Source organism: Myotis daubentonii, chromosome 15 (genome assembly GCF_963259705.1).
Source record: "Myotis daubentonii chromosome 15, mMyoDau2.1, whole genome shotgun sequence".
Taxonomy (NCBI): domain Eukaryota; kingdom Metazoa; phylum Chordata; class Mammalia; order Chiroptera; family Vespertilionidae; genus Myotis; species Myotis daubentonii.
In genome coordinates this window covers 55,470,846-55,487,323 of record NC_081854.1, presented here as the reverse complement: position 1 = coordinate 55,487,323, position 16,478 = coordinate 55,470,846, and the positions used below count along the sequence as shown (strand labels likewise).

At 51.1% G+C, this 16,478-nt stretch overlaps 1 protein-coding gene across 2 annotated transcripts in view; it reads right to left on the bottom strand.

Moving 5' to 3' along the window:
• Positions 1-14,828, bottom strand: part of TOX3 (TOX high mobility group box family member 3) — a 102,116-nt gene extending 87,288 nt beyond the window's left edge. The window contains exon 1 of one of the 2 annotated variants that reach the window (XM_059668064.1): positions 14,288-14,828. In XM_059668064.1, coding sequence (XP_059524047.1) covers positions 14,288-14,374 — 87 coding nt within the window. In that variant the 5' untranslated portion in view covers positions 14,375-14,828. The remainder of the gene's footprint in view (positions 1-14,287) is intronic. The other variant, XM_059668063.1, reaches the window with a different exon arrangement.
• Positions 14,829-16,478: the final 1,650 nt, after the last annotated feature.

Below are 16,478 nucleotides of genomic sequence, written 5' to 3'. Positions count from 1 at the left end.
ATAGTGGTTAGACAATCATATACTTTACAGCATATCCCCCCCCCGATATTTCCAGTACCTACCTGGTACCCTACAGAGTTATTACAATATTATTATGGACTACATTCTCTATGCTGTATTTCATTGACCTAAGGGAATAAAAGAAGCCAAGTCATCAAAATTAATTTTTCTTCTGCATCTGGAATTGATGAAGGCACCGAGATAAATGGTAAAAATATGATGGGGAACTTCGAAGGTAGAAGCAATGCATGTTGCCATAAGGCTTATGTTGGACTTGAACTGAGGGCAGACAGCAAAGTGGGGCTATGCTGTGGAGGAGCTGCCGTAGAGGAGAGGAGAAATGCAGATCAAGCCGGAGACAAAAACTGGAGGCCGTGGGGTAGACTGCAAAAAGGGCCGCGATTCTCCCTAACTCCCTGCACCCAGGCCCCTTTGCAAGGTGATTTTGCAGCTCCTCTCCCTTCGAGAAACGGAACCCACTTCCTCTCCCCTTGAATCTGGGCTGGTCTTGTGACTTGCTCTGGGCAGCAGAATGTGGTAGGAGGAACGGCGTGACCCTTCTTAGACTGCGCTCAAGGGCTCTTGAGCACTGCTCAGCGTGCTGCCACCACGAGAGCTCTTGCGCTCGCCTTGGCATACAGAGGTAAGGGAGGACACGCAGGAGAGAGGGGGGACCCAGCTGACAGCCAGCCAAGCTCCAGAAGCAAAGCCTCCTAGGAGCTCGCAACAGACTGGAAACACACAAGGAACTTTCAGAATCAGGTGCAAATATGTTCTTTTTTTTGTTTTAAGCCACAGAGTTTAATTTGTTACTCGGCGATAGATAACTGATACAAACCCATAGAGGGGACAGCTGAAGGCAGAAAACAAGATCCGCATATAAAGTTGGCGGGGGGGGGGGGGGACGGGGGGGGATACAGAGGCAAGAGCCAAGCTTTAGAAGGACATTCCCAATGGCTGGGACGAGGAAGGAAAGGGGCAGACACCATGACAGAGCGAAAGCCATCGAAGCATCCAAATACACAATGTTAGGGGACCAGGGACATGGGAGGTGGGAGGGGAAGTGGAGGTGAAAGGGTAGAGATAGGGGGTTTCCAGGAGTCATCAGAAAAGCATGACCCTGGTGCTTAGAGCAGTACCTGGCCTAAGGTAGCCATTCCAGATCCTAGGATGAATGAAGTCTTATCTGGCAAAGCAGAGCTCCCTGGAGAGGGGGAATCATATGTTCCGTGACCTAACAGGGAATAGAAATAGACCGCAAGGTGCTAAGGAGGGCCAGGGTGGGGAAGAGGTGGAACTCCAGGCAAAGATTTCTTGTTCGAGAAGCTGTTCAGAAACATGTTAGAGAAGGTCCACAGAGTCAGACAAAGGTGCAAACGTATATATGGTCTCTCCCTAAACTCAACACCCGCAAGTGTGGCCGGGAACCAGCAGTATCAGCACCACCTGGGACCGCGTCAGCAACGCCAAGTCTCAGGCCCACCCCAGCCTGCTGAGCCGCCCTTTTGTCCAGGTCCCCAGTTGGCCTGGATGCATGCCCCACATTGAGAAGCACTGCTCTGTGAGTTAACAGAGACTGGGAGAAAGTCATCCTGTTTTGAATCCCTTTCAAGCCCCCAGATAAAGTCAGACACAAAGTCGCAGTTTGGCGCTAACCCGTCTTCAACACTTTCCTAAGGCTGGCAAAGCCCCCTTTTCAACAGAGAGCAGAGCTTGGGGAAGCAAGGTCTCCATAATACTGTTTACCCCCCTGGCGTTCATTCTAAGGCTTTTCTTCTATGTATGAAAAGTGGTAGAATTTTCCATTTGTGGTCGTCTTAATTTCACATTAATATATTTAAGGACTTGGAAGAGCGAGTCAAACAAAAATGTGAAGCATATTATTATGCGGATGGAATGAGGAGATGACAAAAGTCCGACAGGGAGGTGACATTCAACAAACCAAAGACTGGAGAAATCTGAGCACATTCAAAGGAGAGAAAACAAGCAGGAAAGATGGGTGTTGTCTGTAGAACTCAGGATGTTCCACAATCAGAAAGGGTAAACACTGTTGGAAGGACTGATCCCCAAGAGTAGATGGGCTCTCTCTACCTGGGTCTAGGAAAAGAGAGAACTGGACCCTAGGCAAGTGAGGATGACAAATGAGCGATTTATATCAGACTAGAGGCCTGGTGCACGAATTCGTGCATGGGTGGGTTCCAGCCAGCCCGCCCCGATGGGGGTTGGGGGGGGGGACGATTGGGGGCGGGTCCAGCTGGGGAGAGGGGCTGCAGGCAGTTGGTCAGTCGGCCCCGCCCCCTGGTCAAACTCCCAGTCAAGAGGACAATTTGCATATTAGCCTTTTATTATATAGGATAATATCAACATTCCTCATTAAGTGAGAGATCAGAGTTCGATTATAAGAATGAGGGTCGGGCTGGTTTGACCCAGACTTGGAAGCCTGGAGAAGACGTGGACTACCCATTGTGGGAAAAGTCTGAAAGAATAAACAGATAAATACATGGATTGTGCAGCAAAGGGCCCAGGTATACTCCAGCAGCATTAATTTTTAGTAAGGAAAGTGGACACACTTTTCAGTTACCCTAAAGTTGAGCAATGACACTGACCTGAAGGATGGCACAAAACACGCTTCTGAGGAGGCTGGGAGGCACGGGGGGGGGGGGGGGGGAGATGGCTTTGCAGCTGAGCCTGCATGAAGAGTCAAAGGTGAACCAAAGGGGCCCGTGGAGCAAATGAGGCGAAAGAACATAAAGGACTGCTGGTTCCTGGGGAAGAAGACTCGGTGGTTGCAGGGATATGATGAGTGAGAGGTAAGTGGGCTGAATCAATAAGCAAAAGCATCACTGTTAACAGAAAACCACTTTGGAAACTGATGACAAGTGCTCAAAACTTTGACTTGAGAAATGGTAGCATAAAAATTCAAGAGGTATTCTGCAAAGAAGATAAATGTGGGCTTACAATACAGGTATAATCAGTTAAAATTAGGACAGGACTTCAGTTCCTACGAAGAATATAAGCCATTGGGTATTCTGAGATGCCCCAAATAAAACCCCCAAACTGAAGAAAGAACTGGAAAGATATCAGTGTATCACCAAAGGAGGACCCTCCACGGAACAAATGAGGACTAAAATATTGAATGAAGTTTATCAAAATATAAGACTATAGTTCATACAGAAAAGATCAAACACATCACTCACTCCCACACACCTGCCATAAATTACTTGTTGTCCCCATCTACCCACTCCCCCCTTCCTTCCACAGTAACTGAGGGCGTCACTGGGTACATGGCCAGCCACAGTACAGACTACATTTCCTGGATAGCTTGTCATCACAGATGTGGCCATGGGTCACAGTTTTAGCCATTGAAAAAGATGCCAATGTCATGTGAGAGCCACTGGAAACCTCCCTTTACCCTTGACGTGGATGATGGATGGTGATCTACCTTGAACCATGAGCACAAGGGTCTTATGAAAGCTGGAGGTAGCTTGGCTCCCAGATGTCTACAAAGCCACCGTACCAGCCCCCGACTAATTAACCTCTCCACTTCGTTAGGGGGAAGAGGGCTGAACATCCACCTCATTTAAGCCACTGCTACATATCAAAGTCCCCACTTCCTTGACCATTTCTTCACCAGTCTGGACACTTGGAGTAAGAGCCGTCACTTCAATGATCTCCTTCACTTTTTTCCCTCCACGTCTGTTCTTCCCTCACTCCTGCCTGGGCAAGAACCACCATCAACTCATCCATGCCTTCCACTGCTCCATTCCTGTCACCCATCGACACATGAAACATTGATAGAGGAAATGTAAAATAAAAATTTAAGCTTAAAAACCTCTAACTGGGATCATTACAGCTGTAGGCCAAGCTCCTTCAGAAAAGGACAAGGGACTCTTCAACTCTACATTCCCAGTGCATAGACGTGTCTGGCGCATAGTAGGTCCAACATATGTTTATCCAACGATTAAAGAACAACCAGATCTTCTCAACAATCGTTGTATTCATCTCTAGGGCACTCCTTATCATACTTGCTTTTACGCGTCAAGCACCATTCCTGATGCTGGGCATGCAATAAGTCATCAAAAGTCCCTACTGTCAAGGAGCTTGAATGGAAGGGGTTACTGCCATCCCCACACAACTGGGTCTAGAGAAGGTACTAGAACAAGTGGGAAGGAGAATCTCTCCCTCTTGGAGGGGCTGTGACTTGGAGCTGCTGTGGGAAATCTGCCTGCCACCTGAGGAGAGCGTGACGGGGGGCAGGGGGGTGGGGGGAGACACCAAACAGATGAAAGCAAAGTGAATACAGGCAAGTCTGGAGGGGACCCCTGGAAACTCTGGATCCAGCAACACCTGAACCAAAACCGACAATCCCTTCTCTACTTAACTCCATGCGAGGACTTTTCCCCACTTGCAATCGAAAGGATTTTCACTAATAAACATACTTTTAACCACTTCCCCAGTAAATATTTTTATTAGAATTTTTAGAGTAAGCCAACCAGTAAGAGTTGAGTTTCTCATTCGAGACGTAGGCATAAAGGAGCAGCAAAACAGAGCTACTGAGAATGCTTTTTACGTGCTCAGTGTTCCTAGATTTGACTCATGTTGTTTTTGTTTTCAAGAAAAATCAACTTCCAAGATATATATATATATAAAAGTTTTCTAGGCAGGGCATCATTTGGGACTTCTACTTTCTATATGTAGAAGCTTTTGAAAAGAATGTGTAAAATGTTGGTTATTCTACAGTACATCAAAATCCCTTGCTCATTACAAAGTAGCTGTAGAAATTGCTGAGAAAAATCTCTCAATATGGAACAGTGACTTCCACTGCATCCATTTAAAATATTAAAAAATTCATTCCCGTTACCACAGCTAATACAATTCTTCTAAGTAAACCATCCAGTCAGTGTAGAAAAGGCCATATTCAACTTGCAACATTTGGAATAGAAAGGCCCAGCTTGAAATCTATCTCCTCCCAAAAAAAAAAAAATGAATTTATATCATTTAAATATGTATTTAGAGTGAAATCCAAATACTTCTTGATCCTGGCCAATTTGCTTAACTAATGGATTATGGAGACATTCAAATTATTGTTTTATAAACAAAGTCAAGATTAAAGTCAATAAAAAAAAAAGAAAAGATGAAAATCAGAATGTGAGACATGCAAAAAGGGCCATTTTTCAGTGGCCGGTATGTTTCACACAAGCATGGAACATGTTGAGGGAACAGCGCCTCCCTCAGGAAGGGATTAAGGCTACAAACCTAGGAAACAAAGAAAATAAAAGGATCCATCCACTGCCAAGGGAGAAGGTAAAGCCTGTCAGGAGCTCATGCAGACCTTAAATAAAAGCTTCTAAATCATATTTTAATCAAGGGTGTACGTGTGCGTGTGCGTGTGCGTGTGCGTGTGGGTGTATGTGTTCTTGTTTGGGGAAAGAGCTGACTCCAACTTCAAACTTTTTAAAAAAATTTATAAGCATATATTTAGCAAAAACTGCCCTTCCTTATTGACCACACGCAAAACAGATTCTCCAAATACTTGACCTCATGAACATGTCACAAAATCCCATCAGAAACTGCACCCCTTACATAAACAGAAAACAACCCATAAAGTTTTAATTCATAAATGGCTGATAGGGTCTTTAATTAGGTTATTGCAAATTATGCAACATTCCCACTGAATAGCCACCACTGAAGAATGTTTCTTTCCAGATAACTATTACGATAGAAAGGATATATTCTCATGCCAACACACACACACACACACACACACACACACACACACACACACACACACTCCTTTGTATGTCATTCTTCTAATAGGACAGCAGGCTTTCCAATTTTTCTGAGCCCCACACGTTACCTCCTCTCTAACTGGAAAGTTGGACTCACAAACACCAACCAACCTGCAAGCCCGAGGAGAGGACCTTAGCAACCCGTCTCCTCCCTCTTGGAGGAGCCCTGCCATTCCCGTCTCTTTACCTCTGAGCTCCAGCGCACCGGTCCAAGTGCCTACTTGATATCTGGATGGGGACAGCTCAGCAAAATACCCCAAATCAGCACTTTCCTTCCTTCAAAACCAGCTGCTCCTCTGATCTTTCTGCTTCTGTTCAAGGCACTCCCATTGGTCCAGGGCCCACATGCAAACATGCAGAGTCATGTCTGCCTCCTCCTCCTCTCTTCCTATGTTCCAGACATGCTCTGTTCAGTGACTTCTCTACTTCACATCCACATTCACATCTCCTCAGTTCCAATCCTTCCCACAGCTTTAGTTCAATGGGGTCATGGCAGCCTCCCTGCCCCCCCCCCACCCCGCCCCATCACCTCCTGTCTGACTACAGTAATCTAGTCAAAAGGTCAGATCCATGTTCACAAAGTACAACTCCAACCACACCACCAGCCCACTCAACATTCTTCAAATGTGCTCAGTAGACGACACTGTTGGTTTTCTTCCCAACTGTCTTCTTCCTTGCTGACAGAGCAGAACATCAACTATGCTCACGTGACACTGGGCCCAGCCCCAGGTGACATGGGATTGGTCTGCCCAGTGCTTCTCAACCTTCCTAAGGCCGCGACCATTGAATACAGTTCCTCATGTTGTGGTGACCCCCAATTTCATTGTTACAAATTGAACATAATGAAAACAGAGTGATTAATCACAAAACAATATGTAATTATATATGTGTTTTCCGATGGTCTTAGGCGAACCCTGTGAAAGAGTCATTCGACCCCCAAAGCGGTCACGACGCACAGGTTGAGAACCGCTGGCTAAGCCAATCACTGCATCGCCTTCTTCTTTGTCAATGACTGGCCTAGGGCAGTGATGGCGAACCTTTTGAGCTCGGCATTGTCAGCATTTTGAAAAACCCTAACTTAACTCTGGTGCCGTGTCACATATAGAAATTTTTTGATCTTTGCAACCATAGTAAAACAAAGACTTATATTTCTGATATTTATTTTATATATTTAAATGCCATTCAACAAAGAAAAATTAACCAAAAAAAAAATGAGTTCGTGTGTCATAGGTTTGCCATTACTGGCCTAGGCCCTAGGGTGAACATGTGATTCATTTCTGATCAATAAGATTTAAAAAAAAGTCTAGTAGATCTGTTTCCAAGAAACCTTGCCCTTCTTGGTAAGAGATGCACAGAAAGAGAACGTGCCCTTTTGCTGTCCCCCCCACCCCCACCCCCACACTCCCTTGCTCCCCAGTTGGCATGCTATCACATAAGGATGTGATGCCTCAGCTACAATAGCCAACTGTGACCCTGAGGAGACTGCTGAAACCCCAAAAATGGCAGAACAGAAGCAAGGGGGTCCTTGAAAACATGACTGAACCATCCAAAACAGCCCACACTGCCTCCCTCAAGACTTCCATGTCAGTCAACACATTTCCTTAGAACTCATGCCACTGTTTGTTGAACGTTGTTACCTGCAGCCCAACGCATTCTAGCTGAAAGACTTGCAAAGAGCAAACTCCTTACTGTACCCCTGAAGGCCCCCTGTGCCGTGCCACTCACAGATCATCAGCATCGCCTGGGAACCCCACCCCACACGTACCTGCAGTCTCCTCCAGGCTAAGTCCATCACCTGTCACCGGAAGCTCTCCAGGTGATCCTTGTGCACGTTCAAGTTTGAGAAACAATGCTCTATAACAGGATCACAAAGTACTGTTTTCCATGCCTCTACTCACTGGCATACCGTAAGGAACACGTGGACTGTGTTTCTCCCATGACCATGGCCTCATTTCACCAAGTTGGAGCATCATTTGTCGTTCGTTTCATTCCATCTCTCCTTAATCAAAGTTTCCAAGCTAGAAGCCTCCAGGGACCCAAGAGGAACCCAGAATGAGAAACAGGGAGTGGAGAGGACCCCGGTGAAGGAGGAAGAGCATGGGCCCTGGAGGGCACTGAGCAGATGGTGCCATGTGAGCGAAGGGGTCCAATATTGCCAAACGTAAGAGTTTTTCCTCAAGAGAAGCTGGAGATACAGCTCTCTATGCAAAGGTCTTTTTCATATACAGGCGACGAATTGAAATACCTACACCCACTCTGAACGTTGTAGCCACATACATGCATTGGCTTCATGTAAAATGACTAAAATTAACCTGCGGTGGCTCACTGAAGGCCGGCCTCTACTGCTCACAGGATTTTTGTAAACATTCCACTGCCCCGGGTGGCAACATGGGGCGTCTGTGGGCCTCTGGTTTGTGGCAGCAGGATTATTTAACGTATTTAGTCACTATAAACAAGACACTTAGAACTGTGAGTTTCTCAAGGGCCTACATCAGCCGTGGGCAAACTACAGCCCGCGGGAATAAAACTATTGAAAAAAAAGACCGTCCCCTTTTATGTAATGATGTTTACTTTGAATTTATATTAGTTCACACAAACACTCCATCCATGCTTTTGTTCCGGCCCTCCGGTCCAGTTTAAGAACCCATTGTGGCCCTCGAGTCAAAAAGTTTGCCCACCCCTGAGCTACATAAAACATTTAAAAGTGTAAGAAAGAAACAACTAATTGGCCACACAACACACACCCAAACTACAAAATTGAAATTAACAGATGCTTAATTAAATGTCCACAAAGTGCAACTCATCAACTCCGATAGGGAATCCTATCACATTACAGGCAGGAGCAGGGGGAAAGTTAATGTCTGCGATGATGTAGGGGAGCCCCGAGCCCCAGTGCTTGGAGCCTGCCAAGGTCTGAGAAAGGCCCCGAGTGCCAACCGGGAGCCCACCTTCCTGCCAGGAGTCCTGTCCTCATCACAGCCATCAAACCCCTCGACCCGCTTCTCGGCTCCTGGAGGCTGACCACTTCCAAGCAGGACCCTCAGCCTCAATCAAGGCTCGGCCACCATGGCTGCCCATTGGAATCACCCGGGCAGCTTTCAAAACCACTGCCACCTGGGTCCCCGAGAATCTCCCTGAAGTGGTCCGGGGAAAGGCCACGTATTAAGTCTTTTTAAGAAGCTTTCTCCCACTCAGCCAGGGCTCAAGAACAGCCAGGGCTGGGAACCCACTGTTCTAGAAGCATTTTTGAGAAACATTCTCAGGGACGGTAATCTTTCCGGTTATTCCATCTTGTGAACTAGACTTTCTTTCTACCTCCCAGGCTGGGAACAAAGGAGGCTCATCAAGTGCTCTGATCAGCCAGACAGGAGTCAGCAAACTCTTCCTGGAAAGGGGCGAATGGTAAATGTTTTGTTTTTGATTTCTGTATTGATTTCAGAGAGGGAGAGAGGGAGGGGGAGAGGGGGAGAGGGGGAGAGGGGGAGAGGGAGAGAGGGAGAGAGGGGGGAGAGGGAGAGAGGGGGAGGGGGAGAGGGAGAGAGGGAGAGAGGGGGAGAGGGAGAGAGGGGGAGGGGGAGAGGGAGAGAGGGAGAGAGGGGGAGAGGGAGAGAGGGGGAGGGGGAGAGGAAGAGAGGAAGAGAGGGGGAGAGGGGGAGAGAAATATCAATGATGAGAGAGAATCATTGATCGGCTGCCTCCTGCATGCCCCTCACTGGGGACTGAGCCCGAAACCTGGGGAATGTGCCCTGACCTGGAATCCAACCGGTGACCTCCTGGTTCATGGGTCAACCACACCCGGGCAAACTGTAAATGTTCCAGGCTCTGTAGGCCATACAGCCTCCATCATGAGTCAACTCTGCCCCTGCATCATGAAAGGAACACGGAAACAAATGTGTGGGGCCGTGTCCCAATAAAACTTTATTTATGGACACAATTGTGAGTTTCATGTCATCTTCACAGTCCTACAATATCATGCTTCTTTTGACTGATTTCAACCATTTAAAGATGTAAAAGCCCTTCCTACCTCACAGACCACACAAGAAGGGGCAGCAGGCCACGGGCTGCAGTTTGCCAACCCCTGATCTAGAACTAGTAGTCCGTTGACTTGAGACCAGGAAATTAACCAATGATAGAATCCAAATGATCAGACCAGAACTCCATTGGAAGTGGAAAAGTCTACTGCCTCCACTCACTTAACTAAACTGTCCACAGAGCAGGACACGGGAGTGGAACTGTCCACAGAGTTGAACGTAAACCATAAATGACTCACGAAAAAGGGTTTTGAATCCTTAGCTGCTAGGAGTTTGTCTAAGACGAAGAGGCAAAGCATCAGGACGCAAGCACGTTTTGAGGGGCCCGCATCACGGTTCTAATGATTTGTTCCTTTCTTGCCAACCTTTAAAATTCAGAATACTGCACATAAAAACCCAGCTTATCACTCTCTTGAAAAAAATAATTACAAAATGTGGACGAGACTGGGCCCAAATGTTGGCATGGCAACGATCTACTAATGCTGGACAGGCTACCCCGGGAAACAGGGCGCGCCATCCCTAGACCCCTAACCCTGTCTTCATGGAGGGTAACTGGCTGTCCCCATAGACATTTGAGCTCATGGCCCCTGGTCTAAGGTCCTTAGAAATATCTTGTTTCTCTTTCACAATGTGGCTTCAATCTCTTTTTGAAGACCTGACATGGGAAAATATTGAAATCGCTCTCTCTCATCTGCTCTCAAGATTCAACTCCCCCAATACTCCAGACCCTAGAAATGAAATCATTAGTTCTCATGTGTCAAGTTCGCCAGGTATCAACCTAAGAAGAGTTTCGATCTAATCCCCTTCTCAGTATGGTCTCAATTTGAACCACAGTCTCCAAGAAGGTAGACAAATGACAAATGACCCTTCAGGTCCTCTTACCCTTTGAGCTGACCAAGACAGAGAGGCTCAGTGAGATAGAGCGAGAGCACTCACCTCAGAACGTCTTAATTAAGCAGAGTGATCAATAGCACACACCATAATTAGAAAACACGGTTTGGGGCTGATGGGTAAAAACAACACGGGCAGTCTACAGAGGGCAAGAAGCTAATAGCCATATTTTGAAAAAAGAGGGGGGAACCCCAAGAATATGCAGAAAAAGCCAGTAACTAGAGTTTAGTCCAAGTTCATGATTAACCCACTGTGTAATTTCACCTTACACCCCTGTTAAATACAACAGTTTATTTTGGGCTGGCAGACTTCCGACAATTACATGCCAACTGGTATGTTGTACATGACCTTACTGGCAAAAAAGACAGATTGAACCCAGGAAAAGAAAAATTCTAGATATATGGATAATGGGTCACCAAGTCACTTGAGTAACATTAAGGCCTTTTTGTAAAATATATATATATATTCTGTGTGTGTGTGTGTGTGTATGTGTGTGTGTTTAATTTGTTGGCTACATCAGAAAAAGAACTGTTCAAACAGATTTCTCCACTTGAAAATAAAATGGAAATTAGCCCTTAGAAAAAAGAGATGACTTTAAGTTTATACATCAGTGGCTGGTTCATGAATTATTAACTGATTTTAATGATCCTGGCTATATTTTATTTGAAGTTATTCTGCTACTTGCTAGGACTTTTGAACCCTCAGCACTCTTTCATCCATTCTCCACAGACAGAGCACACTTTCATGGGCGCTGACATTTAAAAAGGACCCATATATACTCACAGAATGTAAAGATAATATATACGCAAATCATTTCTACACAGGAGTCTGGTCATGTGTTAAAGAGAGAGATGAATGAAACCCTATTATTCACGGTGTGTAAATAAAATTTCAAGATAAGCCCTAACTTTTCCCTCCTTCGGCCTGGAGCCCAGGAGGGTTCGGTATTGCCTTTAAAGTTTCCCAGATGGTCATTAAAACAAGAAAGGGCAGAAACCTACTGTCTTTCCAATCCATCATTTCCCATCCAGGAAGATAATACATGTCACCGAGGTAAGTCTCAAAGAGAGGAATGAGTAGAAGTACTTTCAAATAAAATAAATGTGTCTGGTATGCTGGCTTTCACATCTTCAGTAGAAACCTATCCTCATAGCACCCCTTCAGACACCCACGTGAGCTGTGAAACAAATGCTATAAACCTTTCATTAGCACTTGGTGTTTTACACACATAACCTTAATACTTCCTCTTCTCCTCCATTCTCCCCATAAAGAAAAAAAATTACAGGGAATAAAATTGGGTTTGTCACTCCTGAAATGAACAGTAGGCAAACAGAGTTTTGTGGCTCCATTTACAGATTATTGTGTGTGTGTGGGGGGGGGGGGGGGTTAATTTGCAAGGAGTTAAGTGCAAACATCCCGTAAAATAAGCATACTTTGATTTCTACCAATACCGACCGCTGTGTCTAACTTTCACAAGTTGAGTACCCACAGCACTACTGAAGATGACGGGCCTGCTGAATTACCAACAGCCCGAGTTATTTCAGGCCAACCGCTGCATTCAGAAAACGTGATAATCAACCAGCAGGCCCCCCCACTCCCCACGTGAAGCATGCACCTCAATAAATCATGTCTGTTTTCCAGCTCTCTCTAGACACCTCCCTGAAATAAACGTTCCGCGTTTAAATGGACTCAAAACAGCCTTCCTCAACAAAATAAATAAAAAAAGGGGGACACACACACACACAACACCCAGAATGTCCTCCGGGTGCCTTGAAGCGCCCCTGGGATCTGAGAGGGAAACAGAGAGATCTGCATTGCAGTGACTGGATGAATACAAAGGGTTTCTATTTTGGTGTCATTGGAGTGTTGCTGATCTTAAATCGGAAAAAAAGTAGTTACATTAGGCAACGTAATGGTTTCCAAAAATAAGCGCCTGCCCAGGCGCACAGGGCCCGCACACACGCAGGCTGGGTTTGCGAGGAGACAAGTAACACCCGCCAGGAACAATCAGGTGGAGCCTCAGAACCGCTCCCCACTTCATTAGGAGGCCGAGTCCCTCCCTGCGCGCGCATTGGGGACTTTTTAAAGCACTTAATAACCCGAGTAAATCCAAGATCAGAGGACAGGCACGGTGAAGCCTTAACTCTGGCCGCGGGGCCTGCTCTCTCAGCTTGTTTCTCTTTCTCTGCTTGAAGGTCTCACTCTGGAAATTTGGAGAGCGTGAACCCCCACCCTCAGGGAAGGGTTAAAACCCGCTTGAATAAGGTCCCGCCTTCTAGGGGCGCGGGGGCCCCCCTGTGCCAGGCGCTGGGGACCCTGAAGCCCCGCACGAACTTCAGCACCGGAGTTGGGCACGAGTATAAACAAACAGCCAGGGGGGCGCAGCACAGCGCTCCTCGCTCTCCACACTCCCTCCTCCTGCCATTTATTCCTCAGGCTCGCAGCGCACCTTTCTGGGGCAGGCTCTGCTTCCCCCCCCCCCCTCCCCCGACGATCCCAGCCATCGCAAACAAACTACGATTTGAAAGAAAAAGGGGGGAGGGGGAGGCGCAGGGGCGGGGGAAGGAGAAAGAAAAAACCACATTGAAAAGGCACCAGCCATTCGGCGGGGCACAGCGCTGTCTCCGAATGTCGCTCTCGGGGGGATGTTTCCCCCAAGGCTCGGCCCTGCGGGCTTCGGGAAGGCTAGGGACCCCGAGTCCGCGTGCCCTGGCCGGGGGGGGGGGGGGGGGGGGCTGGGGCTCCCGCACCCACTCGCCCTCGGAGCTGCGCTGGCCACCTTCCTGAGATCCACCTTCCGCCGCCAGAACCGCCCAGCCCTCCAAGTCGCCCGGAGGGAGGGGGAGGAGGGGGAGGAGGTTGGGGGGGACGACCCAGGGCGTGGCGTGCAGGTCTCCCACCCTGCCCTCCCCAAAAGGCAAAACGGACCCTCCCTCCCAAAATATTACAGGTGAGAAGTCCCTAGCGCTAGCGGAGGAGCGATCCAAGGCGCCCCACCGGAGGGGAGCAAAAGCCACCTGCAGGGGTCCCACCCCTGCCCCCTCCCCGCGCCGGGCTCGCTCAAAAGTTTGTTCCTTTCCTTCCCCAGCGGCCGCGGTCCGGCTGTCGGGGCCCAGGGGGAGGGATGATGGGCTGCGAGTGGGGCGGCGAGGTCCTCCGACCGCGAGACCCGGAACCCCTGCGCCCTCCCCGCCGGGGGGCTGCGACCGCGCTCACTAATAACAACAACAAAGAATCCCACGCAAGTCCCGCCTTCAGGCTCGGGCTGCGCTCAGCTTCCCCGGGGCGGCGAGGAGCGCCGGCGGGCGGGGGGCGGGCGGGGGGCGGGCGGGGGGACAGGGGAAGGAGAGGTGGAGGGCAGAGGGGGTGCCGGCAGAGGCACAAAAAGGGGGCCAGGCGGAGGTGGGGGCGGGAAGGGGCTAGAGGAGGAGAGGAGAGTTGGACAGGGACAGGGACGGAGGCGCGTAGGGAGAGGAGTGGAGAGGGGAGGGGAACAGAGGGGAGGGGAGAGGGAAGAAAGTGCGGGGCGCGCCCGGGATGGGGAGGTGGCCCCCGCCCCCCTCCCGGCCCGGTCACCTTGCTGTAGCCGTAGTACCCCAGGCACTGCGCGAAGTCCAGGCCGGCGGGGTCCCCAGCCGCCGCGGGGTAGAACCTCAGATCCATGCCGGAGCCGGGCCCGGGCCGGGACCGAAGCTGGGGCTCGCCGGGCGGGTGCCCGCCTCCTCTACGCGGCGGGATCCACCGTCGAGGGCGCCGGGTCGGGGTGGTCCGGGGCGGCGCGCGGGACTCCGGGCCGGAGGGGCGCCGCGATCGGAGTCCGGGGACCCGGGAGCCGCGGCCGCCGCACACAAAGGCGCGGCCACGCGAGCCGCGGGAGAGCGGGAGGCGGCCCGGGGGACCAGCCCCGCCGGGCACCGAGGCGGCGCTGCGCGCGGGCCGGGCGCGGGGACGCGGGGCCGGGGGCGGCGCGGGAGCTCAGGTGCGCCGGGCGGCGGGCGGGCGAGGCTGGGACGGCGGCGCGGCTGCCCGCTCCTCCTCCTCCTCCTCCTCCTCCCGGGCGGACTGAGCCGAGGAGCCGCGGAGACAAGGGGCCCGGCCCCTCCCCTCTCGCTCCCCCTCCTGCCGCCGCCGGTCCCCTCCCCGCGCCGCCGCCGCTCCGCCCCTCCCTCCGCGGGCAGCTGGCGCGCCGCCCGCCCCGCCGGTGCGCTCCTCCGCCCGGCCCGCCTCCGGGAGCCCGGCCCGCCCCGCCCGCCCGGCCCGCGCCCCGCGCCGCTCACCCCGCGCGCGCCTCGGCCTCTCCCGCTCCGAGGCCCCCGTCCTCCCCACCGCGCCCCCTTCCAGCTCCGGTCCCCTTTGTCCCCGAGGCCTCGGAGCGCTCCCGGCTCCCTCCGCCGCCCCGGCCGCGTCCAGCCCCTCGGCCCCCGGGGCCCTCCCCGCCGTGGCAGCCGCCGATTCGGGACGCCCAGCTCCGGCCACTCGCACCCACGTGCCGGCCGCTCCAGTCCCACCTTCTTCCCATCGCCTCCTCTCCTCGGCTCGTGGGTGCGGGTCCCCGGCTTCCTCTCCCCGACCCCCCGCCTAACCCCACTCACGCCCCTGCTCGGAGGCTCCTAACCCCGCAGCCCGCACCGGCCCACGTGCACCTGTGGCGGGTGGCGGGCCTGACCTTTCCCGGTGGGCAGCCTCGTGGCGGTTCCCTTCGTGTTTTCTTTGCTCTTGTTTGTCTTCGGGAGGCTTTGGAGTCTCTGGGTCTGGGCGGGTCGCTCGCTGCTCCGAGGGAAAACGTCCCCATTTTCCTAGAAGGTTCTGGGTGGCTAACTTGCTCACACTGCACTCACCCACCCCCTTGTTCATTTCTTGCTGTTGCTCTAAGCTACATGCCCCCTCCTCCCCTCCCCTCTGGCCCCTCGGATTGATTGCGCTTGGGTTCAGGAGAGTTTGGCCCCAGCCGGGCAAAGAGACTTGGCTAAGAGTTGAGGAGTTGGGGAGAGGTGTTTTGAGGTTGGCCCTGGCTCTGGAATGTGCAGATTATTTTTAGCTGAAAACAATTAAACCCAACAAACCCAGGACGAGCGTTTTCACCTCCTTCCCCCTTTACCTGCCTCACGGGATTGTGTGTGGTGATGGGGGTGGGGGGGGGGGAGGTGGTGCAGGGACCGGCAAATGCTTCAGGAAGGGACCGGAAGAGTCACCCCACATATGAAATCCCTGCGGCCCCCTCACCGGGGGCACAAAATCTGGTCCGTGCCCCACTGCCTCTGGGTGGCCCTGCAAGAACTTGCCAAACGTTGGCCTGCCCCCCCCCCCAATGTAACATCTCTCCCGCGTTCCGCCTGGCTGTCTTGGGGTTCCCCTTGCTTGTGTGAGCTCCCCGTGTGCACGCACTAACATGGGATTCTTCTCCCGTGAATCTGTTGCCTGTCCTTTGAGTTGTGCGGCCAGTCAGCCTGCAGAACGAATGGGGTCCCGGGAAAGGGTCCCCTGCCAACAGCCCCTCCTCCATCTGGTGATTGAGGAGCTACTGGAGCAGAAGGGTGACATTTACAGATTTTTTTTTATTTTAGCTCCCACGCCCTGACACTTGGCCCCAGGCTCACACTTTGCTGGCCCAGGGCCAGAACTTTGCCAGACAAGCGTCCCACAGGGGGCGACCTTTCTTCTGTCCTGCACAGGCACTTGGGCTTGGTGACACCTGTGTACGGTCCCTTCTCCCTTTGCCCGCGGATGGTATCTTTCTGGGACCAGGCAGGGGAAAATAAACTTCAGT